General features: G+C 41.0%; 1 protein-coding gene across 1 annotated transcript in view; it reads left to right on the top strand.

Annotated features, from left to right (window-relative positions):
• LOC135220533 (O-phosphoseryl-tRNA(Sec) selenium transferase-like) overlaps positions 1 to 20,873 on the top strand; it is a gene marked incomplete at its 5' end in the record, with an annotated part of 104,206 nt that overhangs the window by 58,349 nt on the left and 24,984 nt on the right. Inside the window, 2 exon segments of the mRNA XM_064257717.1 lie at positions 7,932 to 8,053; positions 10,805 to 10,990. Of these exon segments, the coding sequence (XP_064113787.1) occupies positions 7,932 to 8,053; positions 10,805 to 10,990 (308 nt within the window).

Raw genomic sequence — 20,873 nt, 5'->3', positions numbered from 1 at the left:
AGGTGCGTCGCCTGGCTGAATGTTTTTGTTGAACTCTTCAAGCTCTTGTTTCAGAATTGGGCCTAAAGAATTTTTACCTCTACCTTCGGTGATACCTTCTACCTCACCTGCAAAGAATGTGAAGTAGGCAGTGCTTCGGAGGAAGCTTAAAGTGAACAGACAACTTCTTCTTCGAAACCCAGCAAGACATCGGGTTTCGTGAATTCAAGAGGTCTCTGTCAATTAATATTGCACGCCAGGTGTGTCGCCTGGTTGAACGTTTCTGTTGAACTCTTCAAGCTCTTGTTTCAGATTTGGGCCTAAAGAATTTTTACCTCTACCTTCGGTGATACCTTCTACCTCACCTGCAAAGAATGTGAAGTAGGCAGTGCTTCGGAGGAAGCTTAAAGTGAACAGACAACTTCTTCTTTGAAACCCAGCAAGACATTGGGTTTCGTGAATTCAAGAGGTCTCTGTCAATTAATATTGCTTTTCGCATAGGTGGATGGAGTTAAGACTTTGTGATAAGGCAGTTACGGGTTATGTAAAAGCTCGACGTCCTACACGTCATGAGGCTCGACTACTTTCGGTAGGATTCTTGCAAAAGCACTCATCAAGAGGACGCTCTTCAGGAAAGCGCAAGACAGGACTTCCTTTGCCATACTGCCAATAAATTTAAGTTGCAAGCTTTTTAGTCCATCTGAAAGGGCTTTTCAGATGATAGATTTTGTTAGTTCCAAAGTTCGGGACTACGCTGCCGAAGTTGAATATCGGGATCCTACCTGCTGAAAGCCCAGTCTCTTATCAGGATTCTTGCCCCTTCCTCGATTGATACGGGAATCGGAAAAATAATATGCTCAACTTCCTGGATTACGTTTTGTCAATTCAGTGACTTTCCCACATTGACAATATACTATCGTTTTGTCAAGTAAGTGGGTATCCCCTCATTGACAAAATATCTCTTTGTGCCCGTAAATGGGTTAGTTCTCATTGACAAAACATCTCATTAACTTACTATTGCGTAAGCGGATAAGCTCTTATTGACAAGATTCGGAAGAGCTCTCATTCATCATTCGCAGACTCGTACAAGAATCGACTTGTAGACTACGTCAATGAACGCTTATGTCCAATAACATAAGAAGCTTGAGCTGTCTGCTTTGATTCTCTAAGTTTTGTTCATGAAACTTGCCTGTCAGATATGTATGTAGCTGTATTTCCGAATTCAGCTATATATATTTCTGCCAGGTAAGTATGAACAAACTTTATTGTAATATAATATCATATTTTGCCTTGCGTTATTTTACTACTGGTTGGTTCAAGTCATATACGCTTGCTGTAGTTACCTCTTCGGATGGCAACCGAGAGGTCTATTGTTTATTATTTTAAGGACATTTAATCGTTACTCCCTGCAGCCTTCCAGGAGTTTCCGATTTATCTTTTACCGTTGTATGGTAGTGTTATGACGACACAAACGCATCTATATATTTAGCGTTTTCTGTTTCGCTTAAATATACCAGCTTGAGAGTCTCTTTCTGCTCAAAAATAACGGACCTATTTCTTCGTAGAATAGGGTAGCTGGCAACCCAGACATAAAGTTAAGAGACGACGATCGTAAGCTGCTGCTGGCTGTCCTCCACCTCCAGTCCAACCGAGCCATTACCAGCTCGTGCGCTGTCATGCGCGATGGGTTACGTCTCTCTCTCCTGCGGGATTGACTGACTAACTGTATCTCTGCCCTACAATCACAGACTTTAGCCTAAGATTGAGGGGATTTCTTACATGAATGAATAAACATTGCATTCGTTTTGCCTTACTATGTTCAACAGAGATATCTCTTACTCCTTTCGGTGCTCGTTACCGCACGGTATAGGACTACGAGTCTACCGCAACATTGCACTATTATATGCTCTCCTGCTTAGGCAAAGCTCAGCCTTATTAGGGAAGTAAACATACTGTGTGAGGGAATGGATGAGCTTGCTGGGAACCATTTCCTTCCTAAAGAAGTTTGTTTCCCTGAATAGACTGCAATTCAGTCCTCTACATGTTTTTCCTACCGGGAAACTGAAATTTTATTCGAGATCTAGGAATGATTCTGAACATCTCTCAGTGCGTCAAGTATCACCTGAGGTGATAGAAAGAAGGTGCCGGACATCTGGAGAGGGTTTCAGATGTCCTGGATCATAGTCTGAAAGAAGTGGAAGCAATTCGGTCGTCCCTCCAGTCCTCGAAACGAGTTTTTGGAACCAGTGGTCCATATCAACTCTGATCTTCCACAGCTCTCTCATATCTTAGGAAGTATCTTCTCGGTCGGTCTCGTTCGGTTTACCGAGAAAGAGCCTATTATAACAACAGGCGTAGAATGTAACGATCCTCTAGAGGTTCGTTACAGGATTGCAAAAGTCTGTACGAATCGTCTCGATCGACGGCAGCAACTACTGACTTCCAAGTGGAATCTTTCTTTAGAAGTATGTTGAAAGTTGTGGAAACTTTAGGGACGTCCTTTCATTCATCTCTTCGCTATGTTGAGGACGAAGAAGCTTCTTCTTCTCTGCTCCCTTATTCTCGATCCGGGAGTGGTACCATTAAACGCCATCCTATGATATGAACGGGGGATGGATGTTTAGTCTCTTTTCCCCTTTTTCAAAACGCTTAGGAAATGTAAGAATAAGTGATTTATGACGTCACAGGGAGCGACAATGACGCTGATCGCCCCATGTTGGCCTTCAAGATCCTAGATTCACAGAGGTCACGTCCTTCCTAGTTCACTTTCCAAGGACCTTTTCCGAGAGAGTCGGTCTACTCTAACACGAAAGGTACCTATAACCTCTCGGCTCTGAGTCTGACCACGTTCAGACTATCGAGATGTTGACAGGAATAGATTACCAACTTCCCTTTCCGTCTGAAGAATGGGATAAGCTGGCAGTCACAACTATTAAAGAGTACGCAAATATGTTGTTGACGGCCTTTGGGCTCAGAGATTTGCTTCTGTCAAACAACAAAGCCCTTCACGATCTTTGAGTTCTGTGGAATCTCGAAACTCGCTCACCATCTACTTTTTGTCTCACCTGTTTTCTCGGAGTCAGACACTCATGCGAGATCAGGCGACATATAGTAGCCCTGAGTTTCTTGTTGACGAAGTCGGTTGCGTTTATACACCCCCGATGATCATGTAACATGAGACCAGGTTGGACTGTCAGGCATTCGTCCTTCGGGACTGAATCGCCTTTTTTGCTCCTTGCTCCTTTCTCCTGGCACCAGAAGCTTGAGTCAGGAGTTGCTCAGGAGTTGATTTCGCTGACAAGACGTTTGGGTTGCGTTGATACACCCCCCAAGGTTTGCTTAGCTTGAATCGCCCAGGCAGTCCAGACACTCATCCTTCAGCGAAGAATAGTGCCTTATGGTCTTCAGGGTACAGCCTTGCTGTCCTTGATTCGTCTGACTGGTCAACTGGTCGGTCACCTGACTTTAGTACAGACGGACTGACTGTGCATGTCCAGATCGAAGCTTTCAATATGGAATTTAACGTAGTCTGAAGTTCTTGATGTCAAAGCATTCGAACCTCTTCTACCTGTTAACTCTTGCACGTGATCAGAAAGGCCTTCTTCTAACCACCCTAGATACGACAAAGAGGGTTAGTGAGGTTTTAAGCCATCGTCAGAAGTTTTGGCTTTAGAGGACACAAGGCGGTGTGTTCTCTAAGCCTTCCGTTGTGGCCTAAGAATGGAAACCCGTCTTGTCCTTGGGCCAGGAACTTGGAATCGAGGATGGCACAAGTTAGTGGGCAGGAGCCAGAGAGAGTCCTGTGCCCTGTCGGGTCTCTCAAGTTTTATCTACATAAAACTCAAGAAAGTCGAAGTCCTTTGGGCAATCTGCAGTGTTCCGAAAAAGACCAGACTTGCCCATATCGAAGAACACCCTGGCTTTAGTGTTAAGGAGTTCTTTCATAAAGGCTCCTTCATTGTGTTGCAAAGATTTGAAATCTTTTGATCTGAATGCTCACGAGGTGAGGTGGCGCGGCCTCGGAAGCATTTCAACAAGCAGCATGGCACTCAGTAACATACTGAGTACCACGTTTTAGCGAAGCAACTCTGTTTTCTCTTCACGCTTCCTGCGGATGTGAAGACGGCATATGAGATCTGCGTGCTCGCTAGGGCCATACGTGTCTGCAGACACAATCTTGGGGCAAGAAGTACCACTCATCCTATCCTGTAGAAAATGGTTAGGAAGAGTCTTTAATTAGTTATTGAGTCGCCGCCAATGGCGACTTCTTAACTCTTAAGTCCTTAGTTAAAACAACCTTTAAACTTTTGGACTATGGTTCGGTCAGGTGGTGATATATTATATAATAATATATATAAATATATATCTAGATATATATATATAATATATAATATATATATATATATATATATATATATATATATATATATATTTTATTTTTACTTCTTAGCCTCATGGTATGGTCAATATGGTCTAGTCACATTGTGGTCATGCCCCCGTTGACAGATCATCTGGAGTGCACCAGCTTTATAGGTCTCTACCTCGCTGGCAACTCTAGTAAAGCAGAAGCAGACTTGGGTGACAGTAATCACGAAGTCAGCTATGCTAACAGGTGGAACCAAGATGTAAATCATCTGCATGCATTTGTTTCCCAAAATCCTTCTATTCTGTCCCTTCCCACCTCCAACGGTGGGATTCAGCTATATATATATCTGACAGGTAAGTTTCATGAACAAAATGATATTGTTATGATGCAATAAAGTTTGTTCATACTTACCTGGCAGGTATATATATAATCAAGTACCCACCCACCTCCCCTCAGGGGACAGTGGAAATAAAAATTATGAATAGAAAATGGGAATGGTTTCCTGATACCCGCCTCCAGCGGCGGAATGGGTACTAACCACCTGGCCGACCACTGCGTGTGCCGGAAGTTTTTGAAATTCTGTCGGACTTCAGAAAATACAGCTATATATATATCTGCCAGGTATGTATGAACAAACTTTATTGTATCATAACAATATCATATTAGTGTACATGGTACAAGAAATACTGTACGTACACACGTACGTATGTAGTAAAATGTGGAGCCTTACCTTTCGAGTGAGGCGATCTCCGAAAGTGGCGACAGAGGAGGAGGACAAATGGCAGAAACCTTGAACACTTAACTTTACGAAACACATTAAAAAATGACAGGAAACATTAACACTAAACTTTACGAAACACATTAACAAATGACACAAAACGTTAACACTCAACTTTACAAAAAACTTAAAATTAGATTTTTTTTTCTTTCTTTTTGATTTTAGAATTTTTTTTTACTTTTTTATACTTTACGTTTTTTTTTTTTACAAAATTTAAATTTCTTCACCACTTTCAACTTTGTTTTTTCTTAGTATCACTTGCATCTTCCTGTTGCTTACTCCTACTAAAGGCCTCTTTTAAAAAATAACTATCCAAGGAAGATTGCTTCTGCCTGCTTTTCACAATGTTCCTGAAACGACTCAGGCAAACGTCATCGAACTGCATAAGCAACGACCTGTGAAGCCTTTTTGGGTGTGTCTTTTCTACAAATGATTGCACCTTATGAAAAGCAGCTAGAGCATCCTTAATTTCTATTGTTATCATAGGGTCGTCGTCCTCTTCCTTGCCGCATCTAGAGAACTTCTTGAACGACGTTATGTTGCATGGCCTCCAACTCCTTCAGGTCATCCGTCGTAAGCTCCTCTTGGTGCTCCTCGAGAAGGTCATTGATGTCGTCCTCGTCGACGACCAGCCCCATGGACTTGCCGAGTGCAACGATCTCGTCAAGATCTGGTTGCGAAACAGTTTCAGGATCGTCAACTGTTTCTGAATCAGCATCAGCTTCACCCACGTCGAATCCCTCCAAGTCTCGGGCGGATACGGCATCAGGCCAGAGTTTCCTCCACGAAGAATTCAAGGTTCGCCTCAAAACCTCCTGCCGAGCTTGATTGATGAGTCGGATGCATATCACGATATCGAAATGCTCCTTCCAAAATTTACGCAAGGTGAGGTTTGTGGTATCGGTGATGTCGAAACATCTCTTGAAAAGATGTTTCGTATACAGCTTCTTGAAGTTCGATATCACTTGCTGGTCCATGGACTGGAGGATAGGGGTGGTGTTAGGTGGAAGATAAAGAACCTTGATAAAAGAATACTCCGCTAGGATATCTTCCTCGAGGCCAGGAGGGTGAGCAGGGGCGTTGTCCAACAACAGCAGACATTTCAGAGGGAGGCCCTTCTCTTCCAAGAATTTTGTCACTGTCGGGGCGAAACACAGACTTACCCATTCGGTGAACAAGTCTCATTACCCAGGCTTTTGCATTAGCCCTCCACATCAGCGGAAGCTTCTCCTTTAGCACTTTGTGGGCCTTGAAGGCTCAAGGAGTCTCGGAATGATAGACAAGTAGGGGCTTCACCTTGCAATCCCCACTGGTGTTCGAACAAAGTGCGAGCGTAAGCCTGTCTTTCATAGCCTTATGCCTGGGTAGCTTCTTCTCTTCCTTTGTGATGTACGTCCGACGAGGCATTTTTTTCCCAAAAAAGGCTAGTCTCATCACGGTTGAAGACTTGCTGAGAACTGTAGCCTTCCTTGATCGTCATCTCGTCGAACGTCTTAATAAAAGTTTCGGCTGCTTTCGTGTCCGAGCTGGCTGCCTCCCCATGCTGCACCACCGAATTGATGCCAGTCTGTTTACGGAATTTTTCGAACCACCCATGCGAAGCCTTGAAGTCTGAGGTTTGCGTCAATGTCCCTTCTCCTCCGTCGTCTTCGGCCTGGGCAATCAAATCGCCAAAAATAGCGCTGGCCTTGTGGCAGATTGCCATCTCGGTTATCATATCGCAAGCGATTTCTTTGTCTTTTATCCATACAAGAAGCAGCCTCTCCATCTCATAATGCAAGTGGTTCCTCTTGTTGGACAAAATAGTGACTCCCTTGGAAGGTGTAGCTGCTTTGATGGCTTCCTTCTGCTTAAGGATGGTGCCTATTGTCGACGGATTTCGGCTGTATTCCTTAGCGATCACACTCAATCGCATGCCAGCTTCATACTTCTTGATAATCTTCATCTTTGTCTCCAAAGAAAGCATCCTCTTCTTTCCGTGAATTTCAGCAACTTTCTTGGGACCCATGACTATTTATATACTGTACGTAATTAAGTTATGTAGTACGTATACGTAAGTACTGCTACTAAAGTTCTCACACAACACGATAAAGTAGTACTACAACAAAATCACATAACGAATTTACGTTAATAAACGAAATCGTATAGAACGAACGAATTCGGCTTGCGTATAGAAACGATGCTGCTACCAAGTGGCCGAAAAAGCACGCCGCTACATAGATGCATGATGGGAGAGATGCTGACCAATAGGAGAGAAGGATCTTATGGCAGTGACTAGCATCAGGAACCAATGGGAGAGCGGGAGGATGGTGGCGAGTCTACTCAGTTGGCGGCGCGCGAGTTTTAAAATTGTTGTCGGTGGTCCGGGCGAATCTTGGGACTTTACAGCAACAACTTTTCGTACCCTGAACTATTTTCGTATGTAGAGCCAAAAAAAATCTTCGTATTTGCTTTCGTAGCTCAAATTTTTCGTAAGTTGAGCCTTTCGTATGTTGAGGTACCACTGTATTTTGAATTTAACCTAAATTATACTTTGAACTTTTTGATAAATTGTCTAATGAGAATTAGGGTAAAATCTTTTACCTGTACAGGCACTAGAAGTCTTTCATCCTCTTTGCTGTAAAGTTGTTAGATAATTTTACAGCACAGGAGATGAACACTTATGATCAGAAGTGATTAAACAGGTCATATGCATAGAATTTCCAAACTTATGATCAGAAGTGATTTTAATCATGCTAGGATTTTTTTAGAATCGGGCAACATTGATGAGGTGCTGCTCATCAATAACCTACTGAATTCTTTTTGCAGAGTAGGCCGAGTAGATGCGTTTGTTCAAAGTACTGATAAAAACTTCATGGTACCAGTAGGAGGCTCAATCATAGCTGGATTTGATTCAAAGTTCATTGACCAAATAGGAAAAATGTACCCAGGTAAGTTTATGTTTTTTTTATTCATGTTTGTGATTAATTGAGAGAATATACAGTAAATTGCATCATGGTAGTGAAGCTAATATTAAGGAACTGAATTAGTACACAAAAACTGGTTTATAGAATTATTGAAGAGTTATTTGAAACTTTTCTGATAGCAAAGATTTGTGCAGATTGTTGGAAGTGATTTTATGTTGTGCATCAACAGTTAATACAGGCAGTCCTCAGTTATTGGCGGGGTTTCTGTTTTCAGCGGGGTGCTGATAAGCGAAAACCACCATTACCTGAAACTTGGCAATTTATGGCACTAATGGTGCTGATAACTGGTTAACCCTTAAACGCAGAGCCGGTATTTCTGAAAGTGTCTCCCATATGCCGGCGGCGTTTGCGAGTGAGCGCCGAAGCAGAAAAATAAGTTTTTTTCAAAAATTCACAGCACGCTTAATTTTCAAGATTAAGAGTTTATTTTTGGCTCCTTTTTTTGTCATTGCCTGAAGTTTAGTATGCAACTATCAGAAATGAAAAAAATATCATTATCATATATAAATACGTATTGGAACATATGACAGCGCAAAAAAAAATTTCATATATAATTCTATACAGATCGTGCTGTGAGCAAAACGGTTAAAGCTAATGAGTTAATTATTTTTTCGTTGTATTGTACACTAAATTGCGATGATTTTTGTATATAACAAATTGTAAAACAATCTAAGCAACACAGAGAAAATATTATCACAATATGATGCATGAATTTGTAACGTGCAGACGTAAAATTTTTTTTTTTTCAAAAATTCACCATAAATCGAAATATTGTGCTAGAGACTTCCCGTTTGTTGCAAAATGAAGGTAATTGAAATATTACTAGACTGTAAGTGTTGTAGCTTACAATTGCAGTTTTCGACCATTTCGGTCGAGTTAAAGTTGACCAAAGGACGAATTTTTTCTGTTTATCTTTATTTATATGAAAATATTTCAAAACTGATAAAAGCTACAACCATGGGTTGTTTATTATTGTATTCTACGTGAAATTGAGCACATTTTCATATATAAAACTTTATATAACGGCTAATTTAAAATGGTGCAAACATTACGACAATTGGACGAAAAAATTTATGATTTTTTCAGAAGAGTTACCGCGCAGACGTAAGGAAAAAGTTTATTTCATAAATTCACCATAAATCAAAATATTGTGCTAGAGACTTCCAATTTGTTGCAAAATAAAGGTAAATGATTTAATATTACTAGAATGTAATATTTTTAGCTTACAATTGCGTTTTTTTACCATTTCGGTCGAGTCAAAGTTGACCAAAGGTTGAAATTTTGGCACTTATTGTTATTTATATGAAAATATTTCAAAACTGATAAAAGCTACAACCATGGGTGGTTTTTAGTTGTATTCTACATGAAATTGCACACATTTTCATATAGAAAACTCTATGTAACGGCTAATTTAAAAAGGTGCAAACATTACGACAATCGGACAAAAAATTTCTGATTTTTTTCGGAAGAGTTACCGCGCGGACGTAAGGAAAATGTTTTTTTTTTCATAAATTCACCATAAATCGAAATATTGTGCTAAAGATTTCCTGTTTGTTGCAAAATATAGGTAAATGATTGAATATTACTAGAATGTAAGAGTTTTAGCTTATAATGGCATTTTTCTACTATTTCTGTTGAGTCAAAGTTGACCGAAGGTTGATATTTTGGCACATATCGTTATTTATATGAAAATATTTCAAAACTGATAAAAGCTCAACCATGGGTTGTTTATTGTTGTATTCTACATGAAATTGCACACATTTCCATATATGAAAATTTAACGGCTAATTTAAAATGGTGCAAACATTACAGCAATCGGACAAAAAAATTTATGATTTTTTCGGAAGTTACCGCGCAGATGTAAGGAAAAAGTTATTTTCATAAATTCACCATAAATCAAAATATTGTGCTAGAGACTTCCAATTTGTTGCAAAATGAAGGTAAATGATTGAATATTACTAGAATATAAGAGTTTTAGCTTACAATTGCGTTTTTCGACCATTTTGGTAGTCAAAGTTGACCAAAGGTTGAAATTTTGGCACTTATCGTTATTTATATGAAAATATTTCAAAACTGATAAAAGCTACAATCATGAGTATTTTTTTGTTGTATTCTACATGAAATTGCACACATTTTCATATATAATACTCCATAAAATGGTTCAAAAATTATGTCAAAGTGACGAAATAATTTCTGAGATGTGTTGCTGATGCTTTTTAGTGCGAGAAGAAAGAAATTCGCACTTGCGCGCCTGGGTAACGATTGTAAACAAAACAACGCCTTGATCCGTGAGCTCCCAGCATCCCCCAAGGCGCATGATTAAAAAGTTTTTGCCTAGTAGGCCTATAATTATTTTTCCGCAAATTTTTAAAAAAACTTTTTATATCGACATACCATACGTCGGTTCGGCACCCGACAGACAATTTTCATCAACGTTTAATATGTCCAATCGGCGTTAAAGGGTTAATGGTACATCTGTTAGGTATGTTTTGGCGCCATAACTCCATTATTGGCACCGGTAACCAAAGCACCATAAATTGCTAATTTTAGGGCACTAGACAAGTGCCATAAAAGTGGAGCACCATTAACCAAGTCCACTGATAACTGGGGACTGCCTGTATATTTATGTTTCATTTATATAGAGTAGTATATATATTTATTTATATGTACAGTATTTATTTATCTCTATTTCTGTAATTATTATGCTTTTTCCAGGAAGAGCATCAAGCAGTCCAGTTGTAGACCTTTTCATGACACTTTTGTCAATGGGCAAACAAGGTTACAAGAAACTACTTGAAGAAAGGAAAGACATGAAGAATTACCTTGCAGACCAGATGGAAGCTGTTGCTAAAGATTATGGACTACGTTTACTTATATGTAAAAATAACCCAATTTCTATAGGTATGACCTTAATATTTTTATCTGCTTACAATTAAACTAGAATGTTCATTTCAGTTGAAGAACACTTCAATCCAGATTTTGTATTTGGATACTTAGAGGTTATATCCTTCACTGATTTCACCGTGGACTTAAAAATAATTGAGCCCAATGAACGGGGACCAAGTTTAGGAGTGAAATTCATCTAACACTGCTGTTATATGATTTTTTTATGGGCCTGCTGGAGGCCAAAATGCTGATCTATGGTCTTTTAGGGCCCAGTGCTTGGGCTTTGGCCTTAGATACTAGTGACTGATAGCCATGGTTTAAGGGGTTCTTATTTCCCTGTATGATTGAACTGATTGTTTCTCTTTTAGTGTTTAATACAAGAGATGTTTTTAAAATGCACATTGTCTTTTATTTTTTATTTTAATCAAAAGCTTCCCCACAAGATTAGCATCTGCTTTTAAAATTGCCTTAGTATTTAGTACAGTACCATCTAGGCAAGAGCGTGTTACTGTTTCGATTTGCATTTGAAATCACCTCATGTCATGATGCAGTATCATACATTTAGGGAAGGTATAAAAAGAGTTTCTCATTATTAAGATTGCTTTTTATTGGCAAAAGTTATTTGATAGACTTTTGTGTCTTTTATTTAGTTCACTTTTGTCTTTTTCTTTCTGGCATATATTGTATTTGAAATACTACTTCATAATAATGTAATTCAGTCAGTCACCTTCAGTTAATCAACTATTTATTGTTTTTTGCCCCATGCGTTCTGATTTGGTTTTTCCAGTGTTATAAACCACCTCTCAATGCATGGCAAGTTTATTCCCGGATGTATACAGTACAACAGTGGTACCTTGAGATACGAAATTAATCCGTTCCGAGGCGTCCTTCGTATCATGAGCTTTTCGTATCTTGGACTGCATTTTGCATGTAAAATGGCTAATCCGTTCCAAGCCCTCCAAAAACACCCCAGTAAATTTCATAATAAAGCTAAATTGACCTATAAACAATGAAATACTGTAACAATTTGAACCATTCAATACCTAACTTAATACATACTGCTAATATACCTGTAAATAAAGTGTATTAGTGTACTACATGGTATACAAGAAATACTGTATGTACATACATACGTATGTAGTAAAATGTGGAGCTTACCTTTTGAGTGAGGCTATCTCCGAAAGTGGCAACAGAGGAGGAGGACAAATGGCAGATACGTACGTACACTTAACTTTACGAAACACATTAAAAAAATGTAAGGAAAACATACATAAACTAAACTTTACGAAACACATTAACAAAACTGTAACACTTATGAAAAGCAGCTATAGCATCCTTAATTTCTGCCGTTGTCATAGAGTCCTCGTCCTCCTCCTCGCCGCTGCTAGAGAACTCCTCTTGAACGACTTTATGTTGCATGGCCTTCAACTCCTTCAGGTCATCCTTCGTAAGCTCCTCTTGGTGCTCCTCGAGAAGGTCATTGATATCGTCCTCGTCGACGACCAGCCACATGGACTTGCCGAGTGCAACGATCTCGTCAAGATCTGGTTGCGAAACAATTTCAGGATCGTCAACTGTTTCTGAATCTGCAGCACCAGCTACACCCACGTCGAATCCCTCAAAGTCTCGGGCAGATACAGCATCAGGCCAGAGTTTCCCCCACGAGGAATTCAAGGTTCGCCTCGAAACCTCCTGCCAAGCTTGGTTGATGAGTCGGATGCATATTACGATATCGAAATGCTCCTTCCAAAATTCACTCAAGGTGAGGTTTGTGGTATCGGTGATGTTGAAACATCTCTTCGTGTACAGCTTCTTGAAGTTCGATATCACTTGCTGGTCCATGGGCTGGAGGAGAGGGGTGGTGTTAGGCGGAAGATAAAGAACCTCTTCCAAGAATTTCTTCACTGTCGGGCCAAAACACAGTTTTACCCACTTGGTGAACAAAAGCCTCATTACCCAGGCTTTCGCATTAGCCCTCCACATCACTGGAATCTTCTCCTTAAGCATTTTGTGGGCCTTGAAGGCTCGAGGAGTCTCGGAATGATAGACAAGTAGGGGCTTCACCTTGCAATCCCTACTGGCGTTCGAACAAAGTGCAAGCGTAAGCCTGTCTTTCTTAGGCTTATGCCCGGGTAGCTTCTTCTCTTCCTCCGTGATGTACGTCCGATGAGGCGTTTTTTTCCAAAAAAGGCAAGTCTCATCACAGTTGAAGACTTGCTGAGAACTGTAGCCTTCCTTGATCATCATCTCGTCGAACGTCTTTTTAAAGGCTTCGGCCGCTTTCGTGTCCGAGCTGGCCGCCTCCCCATGCCACACCACCGAATTGATGCCAGTCTGTTTATGGAATTTCTCGAACTACCCATGCGAAGCCTTGAAGTCTGAGGTTGGCGTTGATGTCCCTTCTCCTCCGTCGTCTTCGGCCTGGGCAATCAAATCGCCAAAAAGAGCGCTGGCCTTGTGGCAGATTGCCGTCTCCGTTATCGTATCGCCAGCGATTTCTTTGTCTTTTATCCAGACAAGAAGAAGCCTTTCCATTTCATCGTGCATGTGAGTCCTCTTGCTGGACAAAATAGTGACGCCCTTGGAAGGTGTAGCTGCTTTGATGACATCCTTCTGCTTAAGGATGGTGCCTATTGTCGACGGATTTTGGCCGTATTCCTTGGCGATCACACTCAATTGCATGCCAGCTTCATACTTCTTGATAATCTTCATCTTTGTCTCCAAAGAAAGCATCCTCTTCTTTCCGTGAATTTCAGCAACTTTCTTGGGACCCATGACTACGTATATACTGTATGTAATTATGTTATGTAGTACGTATACGTATGTAGTAAAGTTCTCACACAACACGATAAAGTATACTACAACAAAATCACTAATGAATTTACGTTAATAAACGAAATCGTTAGAACGAACAAATACCGCGTGCATACGATAAAGATGATGCCGTGCAGTGGCCGAAGAAGCACGCTGCTACGTAGATGCATTATGGGAGGGATGCTGACCAATAGGATAGAAGGATATCATGGCGATGACTAGCATCAGGAACCAGTGGGAGAGCGGGAGGATGGTGGCGAGTCTACTCAGTTGGCGGCGCGCGAGTTTCAAAATTGTTATCGGTGGTCCAGGCGAATCTCGGACCTTACAGCAATAACCTTTCGTATCTTGAGCAATTTTCGTATGTAGAGTCGTAAAATTTTTCGTATTTGCTTTCATATCTTGAGTTTTTCGTAAGTTGAGCCTTTCGTATCTTGAGGTACCACTGTACTTGAATTGCAAGCATAGGGTATCTCATACAATGACATGTTTGTATATCACACTTTTTAACTGTGGTCATTAATTTTCCATAGAATGTAAATAATGGAACCTTCTTCCCTGGCCTCTGATCATTGGTGTTCACCTTCATATTAGTAGTAATTGCTTTTTACTTTTTCTGTTTAGCTAAATTCTTAACACAAGACTTCTTACTGTTATTTATCTTCATGTTTGCTTTCGGAAAATTTATCTTGTTGCTCCTATTCTAGGCATTTTGAAACCACTTTAAAGAATCACTTTAACAGTCGTTTTCACATAAACTAAAGATATGCTTGTTTGATATTTCATTAGTTGACTGTTGTAATACAGTTCTTACTGATGAATTATGGATGTGGTGTGTGTGGACTTAATAATGTTATCTGTATCAGTACTTCTTAATACATTTTCAATGCGCTCTCTCTCTCTCTCTCTCTCTCTCTCTCTCTCTCTCTCTCTCTCTCTCTCTCTCTCTCTCTCTCTCTCTCTCTCTCTCTCTCTCTCTCTCTCTTAATTACTTGATTTTGAACCTATGACTGTCTTTCATCCATCAATATCTTACTTTTTAAAGAAAGAATATTTTATAGATGAAGTAATGGTACTATATACTGCCAGTGCAGATGTCTCATATAGACGGAAGGTCATACTTGTTTATATCTGCCAGTTGTGATTTTTCATTCATGAGATATATTTCACATACCTCACTCCTTTGTGAAATGTTATTAACTGGCTGATCCAGCAGATAGACATCTATAATCTCCCATGCTTTTATTAACCAAAGTAATTAGCTGGGCATCAGGCAACCACTGCTCGGTATCATTGATTGCTAATGATTTTACTGTGATGATTTTTGTTCACTATCATTTAATTTCCATTAGTTTGTTGCATCACATTTTTCCTTGTTTACAGGAAGGTTGTAAAGTTGAGCTTGCACATGAGTATCCTTGTTTATTGTGTAAAATTATATACTGTACCATGAAGAATTACCACCAGCTAGTGGGACAAGACATTTACATCTTCCTGGATGTACATGAAGTTAGGTTGAAGCAGTGTGGCTCTTGATTTGTCACCTTACTCCTGGTCAGTCACCATTCCTCTTCCATAATGTGAAAGTGGAGATATTTTGCTTTGACTCCTCTGTTTCCTAGCGTAATTTTTCAGTCAGTATCCCACCAGTCCCTCAGACATTTTTCAAGTTACAATCTAATTCCCCCTTACCTTCAAATGGTTGTTAGCTTATAAAGGTATTGTTCATAGGTGGCATATGATGAGTATTTTTGGCACCTTCTGCATGACATACTATAACCTGTTGTTTATGATATATTTTTTTCAATTCGTCAGTTGCTTTTCTTTCTTTTGCAGCAGGATCAGTTTCTTTCATTGGTCAAAAATTTCGTGTTCACTCTTCTTGCTGCACTTTGGGTAGTTGAAAGGCAGATGATTAGTTTTGCAAGTCATTTTGCTTTGTTCAGAATATATTTTTGTATGAGACTCACCCAGTGATTATATAGCTAAGAGCTTCCTACCTACGGCAACCTAACAATTGGAAATTTACGCTAGCACTAGTTCTGGTTATGGTGTGGTTAGAATGCCCCGCCCACTACCAGGGAGTATATGTAGGTAGCAACATGGCAGAGAGCTTTAATTCATTTTCTGCTGGCTCCCGGTCAACATCAGTGGTTTGAGGCAGCCTTTTTTCCAACGGATTTTATTGATGAATTCGTAGTACTTTGGGTTGTTTTTTGCATTAGCGCATTTTCAGTATGTCAGATTCTAGCACAACTAGTGTTAGGTTTTGTGTAGATGGTTGTAAAACCAGCTAAGTGAAATATTGCTATGATTCACATACCAGATGTAGTAGATGTAGAGGCCAAGAGTGCAAGAAAGAGAATACTTGTGCTGAATGTCGTGATTGGGATGACAGGAAATGGAAAATCTTTAGGTCCCATCAGGACAAAATGAATAAGGACAGAAAGAGGAAAGCAGCTGTTAGGGCAGAAAATAGATCTAGTTTAGATAGTGTTCAGGCTGCCGAATTGGTAGAAGATAACATGATTGTTTCACCTGTAATTCCTGTTGATTCTCCAATCGTTTCTCCTCTTGCTCCTGTGTCACTAACTCCTATTCCAGGTTCGCTTGCTCCCGATCCCAACACCATGACTAGCCTCGAGTCAAAATTCTATAAGAAGTTCAAATTTTTAGCAAGTGCAGTGATGGAACTTGGTGCTTCTGTTAAAGCCTTAATGGAAAAAGGCAGTCAGAGCGTTAGTGAAGTGCATAGTGATTGTGTAGAGGAAGTGGCTGTCCTGCCCGCCGGTGCTCCTTGAAGGTCACTGTCCCGCTACCCCGCACCTGGGAGAAGACATACCGGAGGTCGAAGGCAAGCCAGTGGGGTTTGCCCCAGGGCAGTCGCCCCCTCTGGCAAACCTTTGGCGATTCCCAGGTGTCGACAGTGCACCCCTGGAAAGGTGTTTCTTTTGGTGTATGCATGATCTGTCGTCAGAGTTGGACAACTCGACTCCCAGCAAGAGTCATCATGAGTGATTTCAAGATGTGTCGCACACCCTCAAAAGGCAGTCCAAGGATGTAGACAAGTCTCTTCCTCCTTCTAAGAAGAAGAAAGAGGAAGCTTTGGTCCTCAACCTGTGTGCAGCTATGCAGCATCACCACCTGCTTCATCAGCTCCCCAGTCCCAATCTGCTTGGGACAGTCTGGAATCCTTCCCCGGTATGGAGCGACAGTATGTTTCAGCCAAGCGTAGGACAGATACTTTGGAGTGAGTTTCTTTGGTCTCTAGATCCAAACCTATCCTGGATTTACCTCGGACTCCTAGTCATGATTTTCCAGTTATGCGATGCTCGCGTTTAGCCAGCCTGGGTCAAGAGTGCTTTCAACCTGCTCTCAGTCGTATTCTTCAACTTTGGATCCTTCGCTCACTCCCCTGAAACAACAATTGGATGATATCATGTCTTTGTTGCAGAAAGCTCCTATCCCTTTGCCAGCAAAAGAAACGGGGTTATCACCTATCTCTTCAGACAAAGAGGAGGAACAGGACTCAAGTCCTTCGTCTGCCTTTCGACATTGTTAAGGTACTTTTTTGATAACTTCCTGGACTTGCTAGGGGTATTATCTTGTGCGGACAAGGCCATTGGAGACAGATCAGCGGAATTATCACCTCTCGTCTCGTTTTGCATCTTGAAGAAGAGGGATTTGTGTTGTTCCTTTACTACTAAAGGAGTAACCATGACACAGAAGTTGGCCTTGCTTTTCGCCCCATTGGACAAGAAGCACTCTTTCCCAGAAGAGTTAGTACATCAGATTTTGTTGTCTCTTCAGAAGAAATCAACCAATGATCTGTTGGTGCAATCGTTGAAGTGTTCTAGGGAGCATCGAGTTAACACTGATAGGTCTTTCTCAACTCTTCAAACCCAAGAGTTTCGTGGAGCAAGACAAAGAGGCCAACAAAGACCTCGTACTATCCTACAACCTCCAGCCAGGTGTATCAAGAAAACGACCTACAAGACAGCAAGTAAGAAGTGAGGAGCGTGTCCTTCGCTTGCCTGTATGATCCAGGTTGGGCCTTTTTTTGGAAGGAATGGAGTTTGAGAGGAGCAGAACCTTGGGTACTTAAGGTTTTACAGCAGGGGTATGGCATTCCCTTTAAAGAAGTCCCACCTTTGGTCAGTTTGCCAATAACATTACTGGCCTATTTGGTGAAATCAGAAAAGTTTGCAGCTCTCTCTCGCAAGAGAGCAGTAGAAGTAGTGGAAGATCAAAACTCGGAAGGGTTTTATTACAGTCTTCGTGGTCCCCAAAACATTGGGAGGCTGGAGACCAGTTTTGGATATGAGCGCTTTGAATTAGTTAGTTCTCAAAACGAAATTCCACATGGAGACCAATCAGTCGATCATGTCCTCCATAAATCAAGGGGATTGGATGGTGTCCCTGGACATGAAGGATGGGTATTTCCACATCCCTATTCATCCGGATTCCAGAAAGTTTCTCCGGTTTGTGTTTCAAGGAAAGGTTCTCCAATTTTGGGCACTATGTTTTGGCCTGTCAGCTGCCCCACAGGACTTTACTTGCATACTGGCTCCACTGGTGAAGTGGGTTCATCTGTTAGTAGTGAATATCTCTTTTTATGTGGACAACTGGCTCCTCAGAGCTCAGTGGAAGGACAAGTGCTTAGAAGATCTCTCTACAACTCTCCTTCTAACGAAGAAACTAGGGATTTTGATGAACATACAGAAATCTCAGATCATTCCCAGTCACTGGATTCTATATTTAGGAATGATTCTGGATGCTCAAAATTTTCGGGTTTTTCTCTCCCCCAAAAGGATAAGCTCTTGCCCCCTTTGCGTCAGACGTTTTCTGTCCCTTCGAAATGCTCTGTGGGTCAATGGATGAGCCTCTTAGGAACACTAGCCTCAGTTGAAAAGTTTGTGAAACTAGGGAGACACCACATGAGGTCACTTCAGTCTTTTCTCAAAGCAAATTGGAACAGGAAAACTGCCCAAGACTCTTTTGTGTTCCCGATAACGGCACAAATCAAGGAGGACATTCTATGGTGGTCGTCAGAAGAAAGACTTCAAGAAAGGAAGTCTTCTTCCATTGAACCCAGACCTAGCATTGTATTCTGATGCCTCAAACCTAGGTTGGGAGCTCATCTGGGGAACAAGGAAGTATCGGGAACTTGGCCGTTGGAGTTCAGAAGTTCACACATCAATGTAAAGGAATGAAGAGCGATGTTTCTAGGTCTGCAAGCTTTTTCTCTACTAGTGCGAGGGAAAACAGTGACTATATGTTCCGACAATTCAACGGCTCTATCGTATGTCAAGAAACAAGGGAGAATGCATTCCTTTTCCCTTTTCAAGTGGGTCAGGAACTGCTGCTGTGGGCAAACAAGAGTCAGGAGTCATTGCTGACTCGCTTCATTCAAGGGAAAATAAATGTCCTAGCGGATGGATTGAGCTGACAGAATCGGGACCTCCTGACAGAGTGGACCTTAGATCAAAGAGTATGCGAGGACCTTTGGAAACTATGGGGTTTTCCTTCAGTAGACCTCTTTGTGACTAAAAAGAACCACAGGCTTCCAAGATTCTGTTCGCTGGTCCCAGCCCCTCTCGCTTGGAAGGCGGATGCAATGCTGCAAGATTGGACGGGTCTGGATGACTACGCCTTTCCACCTTTCAAAATGATCTGGGAGGTCTTAAACAACCTAAAGTCTCACCAGAATGTAACAGTGACTCTGGTGGCCCCCCTTTTGGCCAGGGAAAGAGTGGTTCCCAGACTTGATACAGAGATCAATCGACTTTACTAGGCTATTACCTCAAAAACAATGTCTTCTCAGGCAACCCCATTTTCAGAAGTTTCATCTAGGGTTGTCCGCTCTGGCTCTGACAGGGTACAGACTGTTGAGTGCTTCTTCAGATCGAAGGTTTTTCGAAAGCAGCTTCAAAAGCTATCGCCCAATGCAGACGCCCTTCATCTAACAAATTTTATCAATATGAGTGGTCAACCTTCAGAGGGTGGTGTAACAGAACAAAAGTGTCCTCTTCTGAAACCACTATAAGTCAGATTGCTAACTTCCTTCTTTACTTGAGAAAATCTAGGAAGTTTTCGATGTCTACAATCAAAGGCTATAGAGCTATGCTTAGTTCAGTCTTTAAGCATAGAGGACTAGATGTGTCTTCAAACCAAGATTTAAGTGACCTTGTTAAATCTATGGACGTCACAAAACAAGTAAGATATGATACCATTTTGTGGAATTTAGACATGGTATTGAAGTGGATTTCAGGACCACCTTTTGATCCCATCTATTCATCCTCACTCAGGGACCTAACGAGGAAAACCATGTTATTAGTGGTCCTACCCACAGCAAAACAGGTCAGCGAAATCTGAGCAATAGAGAGAAGGGTCGGATTTTCACAAGGAGATGCAGTATGTTCCTTCTCTTTGGGTTTTCTGGCAAAGAATGAGGACCCATTGAATTCGTGGCCGTGAATATTCACTATTAAGAATTTGATGGATATTCTCAGACCTAAAGAAGAGGAAAGGCAGTTATGTCCTGTCAGGGGCCTAAAATATTGCCTACAAAGAACAGAAAAGGTTAAAGGGTCTTTGGATCTCCTTTGGTGTTCAGTCAGGAATCCGTCTTGCCCTCTCTCCAAGAATGCTTTATCATTTTTCCTGAGAGATGTGATTTCAGAACCACATGCTAAAATTCAAGAGGATAATTTGGTCTTTGAAAGTCAAAGCTCATGAAGTGATAGTGGTGGTGACGTCCCTCGCATTCAGACATATGTCATTGAGCAAAATTGTGCAAGCAACACTGGAAGTGTAAATCAGTATTTGCCTCACAGTAACTAAAGGATGTAGAAACTGTATTCAAGAACTGTAATACTTTAGGACCGATTTTATTGGCCAGCATGGTGTTGGGAGAGGAGTCACAGGGAATCTAACTTCCCTTTGCTTATTTTCGCCTTGAAAAAGGTACGATGATTGTTGGGAAGCCTGAAGGCAAATTTGTGGCTAGAGTGCTCACCAGTTCCGTTTTAATGGTTGGGTAGTGATGGGTTTTCATGGTTATGGTGTGGTGTAGTGTTGTTTT

The sequence above is a fragment of the Macrobrachium nipponense genome, chromosome 2, assembly GCF_015104395.2.
Source record: "Macrobrachium nipponense isolate FS-2020 chromosome 2, ASM1510439v2, whole genome shotgun sequence".
NCBI classification, from domain to species: Eukaryota; Metazoa; Arthropoda; class Malacostraca; order Decapoda; family Palaemonidae; genus Macrobrachium; species Macrobrachium nipponense.
Note: the sequence above shows the minus strand (reverse complement) of the source record. Positions and strands in the feature narration are given on the sequence as shown.